Consider the following 20,443-nt stretch of genomic DNA (forward strand, 5'->3'; position numbering starts at 1 on the left):
ATAGTAAACGTGCGATTAATATCTTTGTTTCAGTTAATAAAAAAAAATGTAACTTTATTTTTCAACACTAAGTCTAAAATGTTAAAATATGACTCACATTATTATTTTACTCAAATAATTTTTGTTTCCTTTAGAAAATATTTTTCTAAAGGGGGAAAAAAACTGTAATAGACTGAAGAGAAATTGATTATTAATTAAATTATCAATTTCTTTGCAAACAATTATTCTATCTGCAAGTTTTGGTTTTTGTATTGATTAATATACATACAATAAATATGTATAAAAAATATACGAACGATACACTGATATATAAGTAATAATTTTATTATATAGATTAATAAGTAAATAATAGCATTCATTCTGTCCTCTGGAGTATTGTTTCTCCTTGAACATATGTACAATATATTAGATATAATTATATTGGAACATTCCACGTTATTAACTCAATTCTTTAGTTATCATTTGAAATGTTTACACATTTGTGCTATAATTTGTACTATTTTTAGAAACAAATATTAAAAAAACTTACTGATTAAATCAATTCAGTAAACTTTAAATTAGCTTTTAAGTTAAAAATTATAATTTAAGCAATGTGCATATATTGGTATGATGTGGATCTTATTATAATTCACATACTAGCAAAATATAGGACCCACTCAAGGCCAGCTATAGTAAATCATTTCATTTTTTTTCTATTTATTTAAACATAGCTAAATTAACTTATTTTTAAATATTGTGGTTTATTATTTAGTGATTAAAGCACATGTTACAAAAGGTAAAAATGTAAACAAAGTTTTTTTTCTCTTGGAATTTACTTCAGAGCCATCAATAATAATGGCAATCACTGGGAATTAAATTATATTGTATTTTCATAGTCAATTATTATTAACTTTTCCAGTTTTTATTTTATCCAATGTTTGATTTTCCAGTAATAATTTACAGCAATATTCCCTAGATCTGTTATAATATTTTTTTAAAAAAAAAATTTGTGTTATGTGTAAAATTTAATTGAAAATTTAGAAATGTGTTAAGAAACAATATTAAATCTGTGAATTACGTATGCAATAGTAAAATGAGTATTGAAAATCTATGTTCTGTCCTAGTTATAAAAAGTTTCTTATTGCTGAATAAAATGCTAAATCATCATTCTAAATTTATTAACATTAATATATTAATTTATTTTGAATTAAAAAACATTTCCTCACATAGTCCACAAAATAATTGAAAATCTTGTATGTATACTTATGCCAGGTAATACACGTTTTTTCGCAATGTTTTCTTTGTGTATATAATTTATGTATCAATTTGTTTGATGTCATTTATGAATCTCTTAATATTATTATGCTTCATATCATTTTCTTTTTTTTTTGGTGCCAAACAAATATGCATGTTTGTAGTTTAATTTTTTCATAGTAATAAAAATAGATCTGTGGAGTAATAAATGTTAAATTTTTAACTTTATTACAGGCATCTTATTAAAAAAATACTCTTTAGTGAATATTGACTAACTGTGAATAGTGAATATTCAAATGTCATAAATTAATTTTTGACGAGTTATGATTTAAATAATTGTCATAATACTCATTTGAGTAATATGAAATCCATTTAGTTAAAAAATGGAATAATTGTCTACTAAATTTTCGAAAGATCTATAACTTTTAATCTATAGGCCTAGCTTTTAATGAACCAGAGTTAGTTTCAGAACTAGCTTATAATTAACAAAAGTTGAATAAATCTTTCTCTTCTCAACTCCTGTCTTCAACTGAAGCTCCACAGCCCTGATGAAAAACCAATGTGATATATTAGAACTGATGTAAATAAATCAAACTTAATGCAACATATTTTAATTAAGTGATCAACAAAGCACATATTCTAATTAAAAAAATAATTTTGCTACATTTTAAGGAAATCTAATTTGGTAATTTATTTTTAATATTAATAACATTTAATATGTTATTATTCGAATTTGGTCTACTTAAAAAGTAACCAATCAATAAGCGTTATTTGACAATTCATTAATTGTAAAGCATTAAATAACTTTACAGTTGATCACTTCTTTATGTATTATGCTTAATTTAAATGTATTATTTGCTTTGTTCTTGTTTCATACTTCCTTTTATTTGTATTAAAAAATTATTTAATAAAAAAAATGTTAGTGTTTTATTCTGTGCTATTTCAATATTGTTAAAAAGTAGGTTAGTTAATATCATTTCATTACTTATGAAAGAAATGTTTTTTTCTGAAAGTGCCATTATTTTTTAGAGTGGAAATAAGTCCATTTGGAAAGTGGTATGAGTCTGAGGCTTTTAAGGATTAGTGTTTGAATGAATTTATAAGTATTGGCAAAAATGAATCAATTTGGGACACTAATTTGATGACGCATCAAAATGCTACAATGATTATTAAATTATGATTTTTGTCTAAAAAAATAAATAGTAAACTGCTTTTTAGCTCCAAATGAACTTTCAAAAATAACTTAATTTACGGTTTATTTATATTAAGTGTTTGAAAAAAGCGTTATAGTTATTGTTCATTTTCTGGTATCGTCAAATTAAAATAGATACTAACTGCAGAGAAGTTAAAAAGCATTTTGTTTAGTTTTAGCATGAATATTTTTTAACATTAGCCCACTTTAAAAAGCTTGTTTACTTAAAGGGTGGAGGGAATTTTTTGTTACTTAATTTTATTTATTTTAAAATTGCCTCTTGATTTGCTTTTTTTTTTTTTTTNTTTTTTTTTTGGTCGGAGCATCAAATTAAAGTACACGTTATTTGCCAAAAAAAAAAAAAGAAGAAAAATTTCAAACTTAATACTTAATAAATAACTGGAAATTTTATTGTTAAAAAAACACATCTTTCGAATTCATAAAATTTGACCATGCAATTGACTTACACTTCGATTATTGAACATATTTTCTTTATCATTATTTCTTGAAGCAGTTATAAGATTAAAAATACCATGAATGTAAAGAAGTTCCTTAAAACGTCCATTCTTAAAGAAGTAAATATATATTCGTATAGATAAAATGAACCATCTGTCCCATAAGATAGCTAATTCAATTTATTCAAAAGAAATTTTAAAAGATGACAAAACCATAAAATTTTAGCGAAACGTAAATTCAAATGAAGTAGCAAAGATAGTAAAATTAAATGGTGTAACAGTTCTTTCAAATACAGGTAACTACACATAATTTAACTTTTAAATTGCAGTTATTTTTACTAAACTTATTACAGTATTTTTTTTTTTAAATAAAGAAATTTTTAGTGGTTCCTTTCAAATTCATATTAAGGTTTAACTCTATTTAGATTTTTTTCGTAGTCATTTTTTCAGAAGAAAATTCTGTCCATGAAAGTTTAGTAAACATAAAAATTTTAGGTCACTATAAAAATTTACCTTTAATATAAAAGAAAATTAATAAAAGAGGAAACACACCAGAAATAAAGTTTTTCGCTAAAATAATTTTTTTAGGCCTGTAATAATAAAAATTTGCTTTTGTTACCTTTGAAAATCTATTATTATAAAAAGAATTTTTTTGAAATTAAGACTTATTTTTAATAAAGGTTTTAACGGACCAAGAGGAGAAATAAGCTTAGATCTATTATTAACATGGCTTTTTTTTTTAAAAAAAAAGACATTTCATAGTTGAATGTCTGGTTGATTTTGGGTTCCAGCCAAAAAAAAAAAGGTTGATAACCTCTTAAGATTTTAAAGGAAGGTTGATTGATAAAATTTTTACTTTTGTCAGTTTTAATGAAACAGAAAAAAAGTTACTGATTAGTTAATTATTAAGTAACTTCTTAATTAACTTATTTAAGAAGTTACTTATTAGTTAATTAAGCATAAAAATATAATTTTCCAGATTTAAGGAGAAAGTTTTTGTGTGTAAGTTTTTAGATTATTAAGATGGAATTACTTTACACTAGACTATGGTGTTAAGTTGTATTCCTTTTCTAAACCAAATTTTGACAGAACCACTATTGTCTATAGATCATAATTAAAAATGAATCAGTCTGTTGCTAATAGCATGTTTATGTACCTGTAGTGAGATGTTGACAATCAAATTAGCATAGTATTGATTTAACATTTTTGATTAACTATGTTCAAGCTTTTTTTTCCCAATGTCAACCCTGGAAAGGACCTTTAGTTAACACAGGCATCTGAAGGGCAGATTTGTTGGCCACTCTTTCAGGTGCACCATATTAGGTGGGTCGACGTTGCTCCCACAGTAAGGACAGAGATGAATGAAAAACGTCTATGCCTCGCCCCGGATTTGAATCCAGTACCTTTCTAATGAAAGGCCAGATCCCCGACCCCTACACAGGTTGGTCCGCCAAGCATAAATGTATAATTTTTTTCTCCTTAAAACAAATTTTTAGTTCAGGCCGGGGGTTGTATAAAAGATTTATCCCTATACTCAGGGTTTTTATTTTTGTATTATCCCTTCTGATCTAGAAACTAAGAGCAAGGCATGTGATTTTTTTCGTGGAATTCCGCGTGTCTCAAGACTATTGAATCGCAGATTTCGTCGTATCAAAACTTAGAATCCGACGAAATTTTCTCTGCAACCTGAAATTTAAATTTTGAGACCTTTACTAAATCACGTTAACTAAACGCTTTCATATACGTGACTCTTCCACCATTTTTATTTATTATATTTTTTAGTTTATCGGATTTGCATCATCTATACATAATAATAAACGCGGCTGTTTGTCTGTAATCACAATATATCGCCCCACCGCTCAGGCACGAAACTCGGCACATAATTGTGTTTTGAGTTTTGACATAATGAAGAAGTATTTTTTTTTCTTTTTCAAAAATTTGGATTAGTTTTTTAGTTATAAGTCATTTTGTAAGAAAATCTATGCTTTTTCGTTGCTTTCAAAAAATTGGCTGTTGCCAGCCAATTTTTTGAAAGTTAACTTAGAAATAACAAACCAAACGATGTTAAACAACAAACCAAACGATGTTGACAAAATGCGTAGAAAGCGCAACTAGATCGAAATTATACAAGCGCAACTAGATCAAAATTATAATACCTGAGCGCTTGACGTAACAATCGTCTTCAAAGAGCCATATTCAAAAAACTAGAACCCCTGAATTAGACAGGCCGACTCATCATCTATTTTTGCTTCAAAGAGCTAATGTATGCTAATGCGAACCTTACAATTGAAATATTAATTTTCGACAACTTAAACCAATAATATACGAAGGAATTAATAATTTAATTGTAAGGTTCGCATTAGTTTACATTTATCAAAGTGGAGAAAAGTTTAACTTTTGTCTGCAGCAGAACTGGATATGAAGACAAAATTGCAGGACAGGAACACTTTAATTGCTTAACACTAATCTTCAGATTTCCTGCTATGTTTAAAAAACTTAATTTGTGACTAGTTTTTAATATTTGAAACTATTGTAATATATCGCTAAATATATATACAATATTATGATTCATATTCCCGCGATTTTAAATATAAACCATAGATTTTCGTATTAAGTAAGTTCACATTGTGAATCGTATTCCCGCGATTTAGAAAATAGTACATCGCGATATTCGTATTCACGTAATTTAAATCTATTATCGCAATTTGTATTTACACGTTTTTGAAATCTATATCGCAATTCGGTATTACTAGAATTAAAAATCCATTGTCGCAGATTTGTATTTTCGCTTTCTCAAAATCCAACATCGCGATTCTTGTCAGAACGAAGTTTTTTCTGTAATTCGTTACTATAAAAGTATAATATTCTTCATCGATAGGTAATTTAGTTATAAAAAATATTAAATATAAATAGCATATAAATCTATCTTGTTTTTGCACACAATTTTCAGGGTTTTTCACTCATGTTCAGGCTATAAATAGATCAATTTTATTCATGGAAATATTAATTTTTTAACATAATAATCTAGCTTTTCTAACTAGATGATGGGTGATGAAGATTTAACCACTAAACGTTTTTTAAGCTTATATTAGGGGGACCAGAAAGTAATGTTTTGGTGCATTTGATATTTGTTGTTAAGATTTTATTTTTAACAGGGTGCGTAGCCAAATCTTTCAACAAAAAATAAGCACCCTTTAAGCTTTCAAAAAGTATTTTTAAGCACTACATACAGTAACAAAATAATTCCTTCTTTGATTATATTAGCGATTATAAAATGATCAAAAGACTTTTCGGTTCGATATCGGAGGCTGGAAAATTAAGCCCAAAATTGAGAATATCTTGCAGAGTTGCACATGAGAGGGCAAGAATCTCACCCAACCCAGCTCAGTAGGCGCACGTGTGGACTTGCAGGTATTTCATCAAACATGTTAAACGATTAGCACTTTCATACGCTACCGACCGACGGTACACCGAAAAAGATTGTGGTTGAATGAATTCTAAAAATGTTTAATAGGACAATGCGAAAAGCACACTTTTGCATAATACATGGCGAAAATCGACATGGTAAAGAAAAAAATCTTTTCAGGAATGGAAAATTAAGCACTTTTTAAAAACACTGAATGAAAAAAGCACCTTTAAGGACTTTTTAAATCGAAAATAGGCACTTTTTAAAAACGCTATGCACCATGTTTAAACAATAATGTATTCACCCTCGTTAGCCGGACCTCAATGCCAGATTGAGAATGAAGCAAAAAAAAAATTTATTGGTTCTTAAGACTAATGAATATTTAATGCACTGAAACGAAATTACTTTCTGGTCCCCCTAATACTTATGCTAAAATATTTTTTTAATATAAAATTGGCATTACTATAATTTTTTTTTTCCAAGACTTTTTTTTTTGTTAGAACATATGGGGTACGATTACTAGTTACTACTTGTATTTAGTTTATAGTTTCATATTTTAAGTTTTTGTTATTAACATGCTCAAAATATTGTATATTTGCTTTCTGTAAATTAAAAATTATAAGGAAAATAGATTTAAATTTTCAAAAAGTGTGTAGTTGATTCTTAAAAATTAAGAGTAATTATGTGAACAACTTACTTTTTTTCAACTTACAGATTGAAAAAAAGAATGTGAACAAGATATTAGTAATAATGCAATACATAATATTATAGTTTTATTAACTAATCATAATAAATAAACTAAATCATATTTACAAAACAGCAATGTTTATGAACAATTTCTCAATCATGTAGCCGAAATATTAAGAACTCTATCAGCTGATATATACAGCAGTTTAAATACAAAGTATTAGTCTTTAAAAAAAATTAATACTGAATTATACATAATTTTTATACAATGTACAATTTTGCTTACATACAGAAATTGCGTTTCACATTACATACATATATATACATAACTACATTTTGGCACTGATAAAAAGTACAATTTCTAATACAACTGAATTATGAATGAATAACAAACATTTTAAGATCATGACTTGATTTCTAATACTTGTCATTAGTCACAAACTCTAATTAGTTGAAGAAAAAGTTTTGAACAAAGGCAATTTGCATTGGGATGTGTTGCTGAGAAACAAGATTTATAGGAACTTGCACAAAGATTTTTTAGGTGATCAAGAAAACAATCAACCTGTCTTGCTCACAATTAAAATGACTAAAATGAAATTCACAAAAAAAAAGAAAAATGAGGTCACAGATAGTGAAAGGACACGAATTTCATTGAAGGTGAAAGTTGAAACTAGGATGAACTCTTGTTTTTTATTTTACCACTTTCTTTCAATACCTGAAATAAGAAAAATTCAATTTAAAAAAGATTTTTTTCTTACATAAGCACATAATTTTCTCCTGGTAAAATATGTTAAGACTTGCTACAAATATTGAAACTAATCATATCTAAAAGATAGCAATAAAATTTTTCAAGTGTAATACTTGGTATCTTTACACATGTTAACTGTATGGTAAAAATGGAAATTTGTGTTACAAACATCTATGAAAAGTGGGAATTGATTAATTTGATAAGCTAAGTCTTCAAAATTATGTAGTATGCAGACTTCACCAATTTTTTCATTTTGTAAGACATTGCATAGTAACACTAAAAAAATTGCATGGTCAACAACTTTGTGATATTTGTGGTGGAAAACATAACGGTCACTTGGAAGAGTTTGAAACATTTGTTTTGGATGTTCATATAAAAAATAGTGTTTTTTTAAGTTGTTTTGCATGCATCTTGACATAAAATTTATTTTTCATTGATTTTTCTAAATAAATTTTTTTTTTATTTAGTTGCCAAAGTTAGAAAAAAAATTTAGTAAATGATAAGTTTAAGAAAATATTTTTTCTTAATTCAACTTCATTTAGCAAACAACACCTCGTTAAAATCCTGAAAACAGTAAATTTCTTTTCATTTGATACAAACTTTGACATTTAACATATGAGCACGAAATTAAAAGCAGTTTTTCTTAAAAGAATCTGATGGATAAAAAGGAAAATTAAAAAAAAAAAAAGAAAGAAAGAAAGAATGTGAGTTAAAGTGTTTATTGAAATAATTATGCATGGATGACCATGTAAAGCTAAGCTAAACACAAATGGCGCTAGGGGTAAAAATTCATCATAAGACTTCCGGGTTACTCCTGATTAATTTTTAAGCCTGAACTTGAAACAGCGCACCATCCAATCTGAATATACGAATAGTGTTTACAATATAACACATTCTTTCAATTTAAATTTCAACAAATGAATTCGGAAGACTTCGCAAGCATGCTATGATGCAACCCAAAAAGTATCAAACACTGATATTTAACAGAAATATAGCCCACTAAGGGATAACACTCAAACCTTACTCTTTATTTATGTTTTCATATTAATTTTCTTAAATTTGCTTTAGGTTCACAACCTGTTAGAATCTGTAAATTGCAGGGAACTCTTATGAATAGTAAAATTACACGTAAATTTAATCACAAATTACAATAATAAAACTTCCTAGAATTATTGAGCTTGTTAACACATCGCCTCGTAAGCCGAGGAATACACCGGAAGTTTTATGAATTTCTTTAGGCTATTGTTATATGTTATTTTTTACATACAATTAATACAGTAGGGAACTGATTATCCGGAACGATCGGGACCATCGCTATTCCGGATAACTGATTTTTCCGGTTTTCTGAATCGCTACAAAAAGCCGTTTTTTTTATTGTTAAACCCAACTAAAAAAAAAATTTTTTGGAAATAATCTTAAAAAGAAGAAAAAACGATGGAGTAATACTCTAATGATTATTTCCAAAATGATGGTAAGGTAAACATCTTTCAAAAAAGAATAAAAAATCCTAAATCCTTATGAGGAAAAAAAAAGTTTTTTTTTTTTAAAAATTTCGGGAAAATTTATCGAATTTCGTTCCGGTTTTTTGGTTTTCCGGTTTTCTGATTTCCGGATAACGGGTTCTTTACTGTAATTTGAAAATTTATATTTATGAAAAAGATAAATTAGTTTTGATATAAAAAATTTTATATTCTACCAAAGAGCAAACTAACCAAGTATCTCTAGCCAGATATATATATACTTGGTAAAAAGTTTAGTCAAGTTTCAGGATGATCCAGGAAGAAGAAAAAATTGACTAACAAAATTTCTAAATACTATAATTTTTTAATTTTTATAAATATATTTACACAAAAAGTCATCTGAGTATGTATTTTATTATAAGGCAGTTTAATATTTTAAAAAAATATATTTTTCTTACATTATGCTGAAGTTTGATGCTCCAAATTAAAGTACAGTCATTACTATATTGCTTTTAATGGAAACAATCTCCTCATAATTATGTAATACATGACACATATTTTTGATAATCATTTCCTACAACCATTAGGAGCATTTTATACAATATTTGATGGAATTAATAATAAAAAAAAAAGATGGAAGAAAAAGTACTTACAGTAATCAGATTGTCTAATCCCGTTAAATATCCATCTTCTTGATTTCCGTAAGTCCACTTTGATCTATGAGTGATGCTTACACCTTCTGGTAATGAATTTGTTTTGGCAAAATCTATCATCCATGCTCCTGCTCTTTTACCATCATGAATTATAAGAATACTGCTGCCTATAACCTGAAATATTCAAAACAATAATTAGACATCATTTACACATAAAGGATTTTGAGCAATACAATGTCAAAATTTTTTTAAATATTGTTCAGGAAAGCGCTTTTGGTTAAATAGATCCCTGATTGCTAGTAGGCATGCAGATGGTCAAGTATACTGCACCGTTATCTGAAGGAAATTCCAGAAACTTGCGAAGTAACTAACCAGAAATAATACTAAAGAAGAATGATGTAAAAATTTTACTCTCAGAGAAAGTGTAGCTTTCTACATTACTCACAGCCAAATATTATAAAAATTTTTAGCATGGGTTTATTTCTTATAAAATTTTAATGTTAATTTTTTTTTACTGTAATTGGCTTTATTCATTGCACATTTTTTGTGTAATCAGCACAATTAAAAATGAAATTTATAACAAAAATTTTGTAATTTATTTTGTGCAAACCAAGTTTTTTATTATTATTACTAAGCTAATGCAGAGTTCATCGAGTAATTAAACCTTACTTAAAAGATATACATAAAATAATTGTACCATGTGGTGCTCAATTTGCAAAAATTAAAATCTTTTGTTCAACTATAATTGTAAAAATACTGTCATACTAACTTCATGTTGCCTGAAGAATGGTGACTTCTCTAGCTTTGCTCGTAAGTTTTGTAGCCTAGCAATCACTTGTAATCTTATCTTTTCACTTCCATTTAAGAACTGCCTCATTGTCTTGCAGATTTCATCTCTGGAGCGTAACAGTTTAAGATCTTTTGTTGGCTCCTGTCCATGAACCTAGAAACAATATTGAAATGTGTTACAATATTTCAGTGTGCAGAAAAAAACTATTCCTATATACTTATACTAAAACTAATGGTTTTCTTAGATGAGTTAAAACAATTCAATATATTCGTTTTGACTTAAGGGACATTCATAGAGAGGCGATGGCTCAGGGGCTAGAGCATTTGCCTTCCAACGAGGTCAGCCAGGTTCGAATCCCGGCGATGACTGGTCGATACAAATCTGCATTCGGCTTGCACCGACCACAGTGCTGACGTGAAATATCCTAAGTGGTAGATATCATGGATTAGCCTTTGCTGTCAGGCTAACCGTGGGAGGTACTCGTGGTCTTCCTCTCCATGTAACGCGAATGCGGGTTAGTTCCATCAAAAAGTCCTCAATGAAGGCAAATTTCTCCAAATACTTGATCCAGGAGTTCCTTTGACTGCTGGATTGGGTTCGAAATTACAAGGCTAAGGAATTGAACATTAGTAGTCATAAACCCAAAAATTGGATCGGCTGTTCAACGACGGCTATAAAATAAAATAAAAAAGGGACAGTCATAGAATAGTTTCTACTTCCTCTGTTGCAAACTAAGTAGAATTATATAAACTTAATACATAAAGTAACTGATTAATATCTTTGAATTTTCTTTTTTTTTTTCCAACTTTATTTCATTTTTTGAAATGCATTTTACTGAACTTAGTTCCAAAACTTTTAAGCTCAGAGTATTTTAAAACTTGAGCTATAAAGGTATTTTAAAAATACTTATAATCTTAAAATTAATATTGTGATGACTAGAGTCCAAATATACCACATTTCACTACATAAAATGAAAAAGATTTTCTGTAATATTAATTAGTTATTCAATAAGAAAACAGAATTCTGATCTGAAGGTAGCTGGTTAAATTACTGTCCCTTAAATCGTACAGAGTTTGATGAAAATTCAAGAAAATCCATAATTTATTTTCATCGATAAAAATAAAAATCTAGAATTCTATAATAACTAAGATTCTATATAAATTTTTCTGTTTTTTAAAAAAAATGTATTCTTACCTTGAAGCCCTCTATTCTAAAACCCAGTTCAGCTGAAGAGCTTAAATTTTCTCGAAACTGAAATAAAAGATTGTTTTCAGATTTAAAGAAGATAAACAAAAATACTTTGAAGTAACAAAATCAATGATAATAATTCAAAAATGATTAAGTTTAAATCATGTAGTCACAGTGAAGAAAATATTATTCCCTAACAACTTGATTAAACAAATACATGTTCGGTTTTTATTAATTTATTCAGACTAGTTTTATTTAAACTAATTACTAGAACTATAATATTTAATTCCAATTCAAAGTTTATGAACCTTAAACATAATTAATATATTCTAATGGATTTTAAACAATGTGCTGTTTTATATTAAGAGGGAAGACTTATGGTTGCTAAATGAATAAAATTGAGAAAATGGTGCAACTTATCAGAAACGGAGAATATAATTAAATTCACAATTATTAGTTCAATATTTTTAACTGATATTTAAAATTAATTTAAATTAGCAACACAACTCTAAAAAAAGTAATAATAACTTCATATGGCCATTAATATAATCATTATTTTTCTCAGTTTGATTTTTTTTTTTAAACTTTAAATGAAATACGATACATTTTATGAATAACACAAATTTCTAAACTGCCAAATCTTTGAAAGCTAAAATGAAAATATTTATTTTTTCTTAAATTTTAACAAAAAAGTAAAATAGCTTCAAGTTGGATCTTATGTAATTCTACTATAAAGTTTTATTTATGCACAAATTTTTAAGACTTTTCTAACCTGCATATATCTCAATTTAGTAATAGCCTTAGCTTCTTGCTCTTCTGGTGTGGGTGCATTTGGATCAACTTTTATCATTTTTTCATACAAATCAGTCCTAGCTTTACTGTTCTCAACTTCAGACTCTAAAAAAGTCCTAAAATAGAATAAGAGAATTAGAAAATAGAAGTTCCACATTTTAAAGAAATAGAAAAATGCTCTTTTTTTAATATTTTGGTGAATTCGCTAATAACAATTTATTAAATGTTGCCTCCTCATAAGGATTATAAATTCAAAAACTTTCATTTGAAAATAAAAATTGCAATACAAAAATTTACAAATTAGTAGATCTTATCAATAAATTTTATAACTGTTAGCGTAATAAAAGTTCAATAAGTTGAGTTTGAAACAAAATCCATTGGTGCTAGCTAGCATAAATATAAAGTGTTTTGTAATAACGATCTCTCAATTTCTGAATTTATGTTTCGAGAATACTTATCAAAAAAAAGTATGCATATTAAAGGGCATAAATACATATATTAGCAAGAAATAAATAAAACGTTATTGAAATCCGTCAAATCACTAGCGAGGAAGGCGATGAGAAAAACAATAAAACCAGTTTGATGGTTTCGTGTTGTTTGACTCTCATCTTTTAATCAATACAGAGGTTTTTTCCTTTCTTAAATATTAATTTGTGGTCTATGTGAGCAATTTTTTTTTCCATTTCATTTTTGACAAGGACTATAAAAATCTATATTAAGGGGATAATACCGAAACACCCTGTATATTAATCGCTGAACACAAATAGAAAAATACAAAAAGGTTGCAAGGAACAAATTGAAATAAAAGTAGATTTGATTTTTAACTTACCTAGTTCCCATTTTGATATCCATAACTGCAGGGTTTTTAAAATTATACAGAAGATCTTGCATTTCAATAAAATCTGAGTACTGAAGTTAAGGATAAAGATTTGTCATTTTTTCAAAAGATAAACATATATTTTTATATGAGAGACAGTAAATACATAGTTTGAAAAATAATGCATACTATTAATTGAAAGGATACATTCATTGTTATATTCTACATCTTTATAAAACTGTGGCACCATAGATTGTAGGGTATCTTTCATCAATTTTTCATAAGCTATGATTTCAATTCGGTCCTTTGAACTTTTCTTCCAGATTGTACCAGGCCCAGCAGGAGCAAATGATCCTACAAAGAAAATACAACTATAATACTCTCCAACGATTGCTATTTATCAAATTTAACCCTGAAAACATTCATTAGCTCTGAAACTAAATGGCACAAGAGTCGAAAATATAGAGTGATGTAAATGATGTGCGAGTTTAAAGGGTAAACTTTATAAGTTGTAACTTTATAACGTGAAATCATTTCATATCTGTATTTTCATAAGTGGAAAATAACTGTTCATAAATCGATTCTTGTGAAAATAAACTAGAAAAAAGAAAAAGTTCTATAGTTTTTCAATATGAAGAACTCCCCTAAACCATTCCTCGGGAGCAGTGGCTATGACTATGGTTACGAAGCTTAACTATTTTAAGTAGAGGTGTTTGGTCATTACTTAAGACAGGTTTCAGCGAGAGAAAGGGAATCAGATCAGAAAGAAGCTCCCCTCTTTGAAATGCTTCATTTCTTGTTTCCATAGCAGCAGGCTATCTTAAGACTTCGTGGCGAGGAGAGTTCTTTGTTGTTCTTTGGAGTTGTACTAAACAGTCCTGAAACCCTTTTATGCCACTCTAAATACATTTCAAGCAATTTGTAAAAATAAATCACCACTACACCATGACTGTTCAAATTCCTATATCTAGACTATAATTATTTTAATAGCACAATTTAAATAAAATTTAAGGTTTGATAATAAGCAGAATAGGGTTTTAACGGACATTTTCGTGAACGTTAGTTTTTAAATGCATTAGCAATAAGTCGTTTTGTTCATTAAAAATAAGTTGATGTAACAAGTAGGAAAAAAAATTAAGCTCTACATATGCATTTGAACAATTATACACCTTATATTTCGCACATTTTTATAATGTCCTTCGTTCATAAAATACTTCAATTTAAATAGGTTATTTTAAACCAACAGTTAATAATTTATACCTTCGTGTCCAGACAGCTGTACCCAATTGTTGAGTCTGTTTTTCAACAATACATTGCTAGCTGGAGCCGTAAGATCAAGTGCGTTCTATCAAAAGAAACAGATTCAGAATGAGAACATCTTTTTTTATACCAAAATATACTTAGTTTTTAAAAATTATATGCATTTTCTGTTTTAAAAAAAAAAAACAGGTTTTAGTATTATTTCACTTTAAAAAAAATAATACATATTATTATTATTATTTTTTGCAATATTATAATTTGAGCATTGTAAACTCTTTAGAATTTTATTATAGAATAATAAATTCCATTGAGAACAGCTTCTTTATTGAAAATGAAAACTTTAAGCCTAACTTTGAAGCATTCGAAGATTCCTTACAATTCAAAATTTTTTGCCTTATCATTAAATAAAATAAAAAAATAAATATTAACTAAAATTTATTTTTTGCATACAATTATCCTTAGATGAACAAATTTTATAATTGTGTGTAATTTTTTTAAAAATTCGTTTAAAAAGTTTACGAGATACGGCGAAATACGCAAAAATAAAATTAACATTATAAGGTTCAAACTAAAACTATTCAAGGTGGTTCGTTTCCCCCCCCCCCTTTCTTTTGTGCACTGTACATTTTTCTAAAAATAAGATGTTTTGAATTTCAACTTTGTCTAACAGTATGCACTTTTCTACTATGTTTTGAATTTCAATTCTGTCAAATAATGTGCTTTTTTCTGATAACATGACACATAAATGTTTGCCTGTTGAATTTCTATTTGAAAAATAGAGCTAATAAAAAAATTTTTTAGCTTTTTGAATGAGTTTTCTAATGTTCTGAGCAAAAACATTATTTTCTCTCATTTTAACAGTTTTAAAACGAATTAAGAGCAACATTTTTAGAAAATTCTTACATTCATTATGTAATGTTCTACATAGACGTATAGGAAAAAAAGCTTGTGTACATAAATGTTGTGATATTACAAAAAATAAAAATCCTTACAAGTTACAATTAGAAATAATACTTACAAGAGCCAATAGCTGCAGAAGGGTAAGCTGATCAGGGCAAGCCTTGTTGATATCAGGATTTTTTCCTTCATTAGATTCGGTATTGTTTGTTTTAGAAACGCTTGCTTTTGCTGAACCGAATGCATTTCTGGCAAACTGGTGGACCCTGCTACGAGACAGATTCTTTCTGGGACTTAGGTCGTTGTCTTTGTCTTTAGGACGCAGAATATTAGAAAGTTCTGCAGCCTGATTATCAGCCTTTTTAGCGGCCTAAAAAGGAAAAGGAAAAAAATTATACATAACTTTTAAAAATATCGCATTAATACATATAAAAGATATTGTATTACTGGTACAGATGATGAGTAATAGCAACTAGTTAAATATGAGATCTGCAAAGAACAAATATTTGATAGATTTCTTTTACGGAATTATCAATTATTTTTTTTACAATGCGATGTTCTCACGAAAGAGAATGCGGTTATGCTGCTTCAAACCCAAGGTTATAAAAGCACATTTAAGATGTCAAAATCGATCTACTGAAAACAATGTATGTCCGACGCAAAAAATAAAGTGGAACAAGGAATCAAACTAAAGAAAAAACATTGCTAGAGATGATGTGAATTATGAGCTTATTTTAAGACGACAATTCTCATAAGAAGCATTTTCATTGCATTGTAGTTACGTTTTTTTCTTTCATTTTCCGACTTTTGTTATTTATTTTTTAAGGACGTTTTTAACTTATCCTACATAAGATAAGTTTTTTTTTTTTTAAAAAAAGTAGTACATTAGCTTAATTTACTTCATTAGAGCCAGTTTTAAAAACTACTAAAATAAAACTAAGGAGAAAAAAACTAAATAACAACTTATCTTTAATATAATAAAAATTAAATGATTGCGGAAAACATTAAAATTTTGAGTGATTAAAACTTAACTTTGCACATTTTTCTTTAATTTCGAATTACGTTTCCCAGCAAGTGTGCTAAAATCCTCATAATATTTATCTGAACAAATAAAGCAAGTTAACAAAGCAGTAAAACTTAGCTTACTTTAAGCGCTGGAATACGGATAGGAAATAAACTTAATTAAATGGGTTGATTTAAGGCTTTTGCATGGGAATATATTCTGAATAGCATTCATTCAATCCTCACAATAACCACAGGTGAGGGAAAAATCACGATTTTTTAAATCAGACCTTTTTAATTTTTTTCACATTTTTAATGGAGAGGGTGAATTCTTCACATTTAGTGGAGCTCTGATAAAATGTATTAATGCTAAAGGTTATTTAATAACAATATTTTAACTAAAATATTTAATATATCTAACTGAAAATTGTTAAATAATTATTAGAAATACTAATCAAATGAAGAATTTAAATCAGGAAAAAAAATTTGTGTAAATTATTCTTGGCGAAGTAAGTCTTTCATTATTTACAAGCACAAACTGCATATTCAGTAAAAAAAAATTAAAAAAAAACCTTGTATTTACATAAACATTAATCAAAATAAGTAAAATTGAAATATGTTTATTAAATAGCAAACTATTTTACATACAGCAATCATTTGTTTTAGTTATTTGACTATTTTTGGACATAAAATAATACTTTACATGCATTGCCCTCTCATTAGTTAGTTGAATAAAACCTTCAATACAAACAAAACAAAACAAAAAATCAGGATTTTTTCAACTTTAAAATTAATTTTGCTTAAATTTATTTATTTATAAATTATACTGTGTAAAAATATTTACGCCTCAAATCAATTATTTTAAAAAAAATGAGTTGATTTAAATCATGATCCTCCAATCTTCACAATAACAATGATTTTATTATTTTAAGGTTCCATATTGTTTTTGTTTTTTTTTCCTTCTTTTCATTCATAATTTCCTTTATAAATAGCCGTAAATAATCATATGGTTTACTACAATAATGGCATTCGTAAATAAATACGTCTGTATTTGTTCTAAGTGTGACGCAACATTCTTTCTACATGAGAGGTTTCGGCAAATTACGTCTCTGACGTGAACAAGGAGTATTAAGAAAACGGAATGACGTTCGCTGATTTCATTTTCATCAAGCCGATGATCGGTTGAACGAGGAAGACGTAGTTTTAATTTCTTGAGAAATTGGTTGAAGAAGAAATTGCAAAATTAATCTAGATTTTAATCTGGCTATAGACGCACTTTTATTGAAATTGGTGATATTTGTTTTTTCCGTTAGATTTTTAACTTTCGAATAATTTCAACAACAGATTTATTAGAAGAAGTGAAAAATTTAAAAAAATTTGTTTCAGCAGATTTTTCTGAAATTACTCCGTTGTCCTAGTGGCAACAATAAGGCGAATATTCTAGACCTGAGATATTGTAAATATTTTATTTATTTTTGTATCTCTGAACTAAAAACCGAACATTTCTTCCATTTTTAAAGTTAACATTTTACAGTCGATGACAGGAAAAAAAAAAAGAAAAAATTATTTTAGGTTTCAGAACTTAAGTACTAGGACCCGTATTTAACGAGGATCTTGGGGAAATAAAATAAAAAAATCCTCGTTGAATTCGAAAGATTAGTACAATTTAAGGCTTAAAAATAATGAAAAATCACATGAATTTCTTCCAGATAATCTTTATTTATAAGTGAAAGTATATTTTTCTAACATTTTTTAATATTACAAAATTTCATTAAAAAGTGAAGGTATATTTTTCTAAGGTTTATTTTTTCATGTTACAAATTTTTTTTTAAAATTTAATTTTCGTTGTGTAACACTTGATGCATTAAAACGTTGATATTTTTTTTTTTTTTAATTTAAAAACTTAAAATTAAGAGTTGTTTCTTTATTATAACCTAATTTTATATTACCTTATTACACTACATTTTAAGATAAGTTTAAACATAGATTAAAATAAGTTTAACACAACTATTAAGAATACAACTATTATTTTTTGGTGTAATTTACATTCATATGCTATTATAAATTACCATGGTTCCAGCGTTGAAATGGGGGCCTCTTCGTTTGGCGACAAATTTCACTTGCACAATTTTGCTGAAACCCCGTTTCTGGTTACTATGTTGTTTCATTTTCTGGCTACTTTATTGTTTAACTTTCAAGTTGCCCAATTTTTGTTTATCGGTATAAGATTTGTTCCTTTCATTTCGCATAAGTTTTTTCTTTAAATTCTTTAGCTTTTAGTGAAACAAAAACATCTAGCTTAATGCAATTCGCTAAGATTATGTGGCTAAATTATATTACATTACAATTTTAAGTATAAACACAGAGACATGATGATGATGGTCAAATATATTTCAGTGGACTAGATTCTTGAAAATGTTGATTCGTTTTCGAATGCTTATCCTGATATTTTTTCACTTACTTTAATTAAAATTTCTTCATTAAAAATGTATATTGCATTAATTTAGGATTAGGATCATCAATTAAAAATAACGCAAATAATTCAAGCCATTGGATGGATAATATTTTTTTTTTTAAAAAATCATTCTCAGATATCTTCAAAAAGTGTGTGATGCATTAAATATTTCACATTTGCTTAAGCTAAATTGCTATTTCCTCTCACATTTTTATTTAATTATCCGACAATTTATTAAATAAATTTCTTTAGCGAAAAATCAACTTCCGTTTGATGATAAAGAAAAAAAGAGCAACTTTGAAGAAATTCTGTCCCTGAAATACAGACCTGTTCCGACAACGGCCTTCTAATGCCGAACAACTTAAAAGAGAAAAAACAAGTTCTTTAGCGCAAATACAATTATTGCCGATTGACAAACAAAGAATCTTAGGAAATAGCGGATGGTTAAAAGAATGTCGTTAAACAGAAAGTTCGCAAGCATTGTTCGAAAAACTCGTGCCTTCAGAAAAACTGAAGCTTTTCCCACGTGGTGATAAGGAAGATTTGTAATTTATTGCGTTTTTAAGAGATAAGACTAGTTTAGATAAAAATTTGAATATAGACTTATGATCCGCTTTATGAACTGGTTAATTAATAAAGTAATTAAAATGAACGTAAACCGAATAAATGCTTGATATGATTTTGATAAGATATACAATAGAATTGAAGGAAACCGATTTGAATCGGACGTCAGACAACTTAAGCGTGACAAACTTAAACGGGTAAATCAAAATATAAATAGAGGCTTCAATTTATAAACATAATTTGATATACGTCAAGTAAATACGTAGTTTACTTATCACGAGATTGTATTAAATGCTAATTATTGCATTAATAACATTTTTCTTTTTTTTGACAGACTCTGCTTTGGACCAAGAGATATTTCGAGATAAAAAGGGTTTATTACATAAACTAGCCACCTAAGGTGACCAGCTGTCCGCCACGCTGAAGGTTTTCACAAATAAAGTTTTTTAAAACATAGCAGGAAATCTGAAGATTAGTGGACAATTAAAGTGTTCCTGTCCAGCAATTTTGTCTTCATATCCAGTTTTGCTGCAAATGTATTANAAATAAATCATGACATGAAGATCTAATACATTAATAAAATTGACTGACAAACATTACCATTGAAAACAATTTTAAAGTGATATATTTTTATATTCAAATTCCTAAGTTTTCGATATGATTTGACGGCATTAATACATAAGTACAAAAAGTTCCTAATAACTCATATCGATATTCTTACATGCTAGTAACGATTAATGTACGTTTAAATAGTAAAAGTTGGAATTTAATTAATAAATTTAGGAAAGTTTTCTCTGTTTGTACGTACATTTTAAAATTTTAAAGAAAACACAAATATTCGCTT

General features: G+C 27.4%; 1 protein-coding gene across 6 annotated transcripts in view; it reads right to left on the bottom strand.

The window, feature by feature from the left end:
* Positions 1-7,046: 7,046 nt before the first annotated feature.
* Positions 7,047-20,443, bottom strand: part of LOC107436903 (inositol-trisphosphate 3-kinase-like protein) — a 134,359-nt gene continuing 120,962 nt past the window's right edge. For all 6 annotated transcript variants that reach the window (XM_021148028.3, XM_071180618.1, XM_016048729.4 and 3 more), the window contains 9 exons: positions 15,700-15,948; positions 14,682-14,766; positions 13,629-13,775; positions 13,434-13,506; positions 12,585-12,720; positions 11,819-11,875; positions 10,604-10,777; positions 9,835-10,008; positions 7,047-7,688 (listed from right to left, as the gene is read on the bottom strand). In XM_021148028.3, the coding sequence (XP_021003687.2) occupies positions 7,644-7,688; positions 9,835-10,008; positions 10,604-10,777; positions 11,819-11,875; positions 12,585-12,720; positions 13,434-13,506; positions 13,629-13,775; positions 14,682-14,766; positions 15,700-15,948 (1,140 nt within the window). In that variant the 3' untranslated portion in view covers positions 7,047-7,643. The remainder of the gene's footprint in view (positions 7,689-9,834; positions 10,009-10,603; positions 10,778-11,818; positions 11,876-12,584; positions 12,721-13,433; positions 13,507-13,628; positions 13,776-14,681; positions 14,767-15,699; positions 15,949-20,443) is intronic.

This window comes from Parasteatoda tepidariorum, chromosome 5 (genome assembly GCF_043381705.1).
Source record: "Parasteatoda tepidariorum isolate YZ-2023 chromosome 5, CAS_Ptep_4.0, whole genome shotgun sequence".
Taxonomy (NCBI): Eukaryota; Metazoa; Arthropoda; class Arachnida; order Araneae; family Theridiidae; genus Parasteatoda; species Parasteatoda tepidariorum.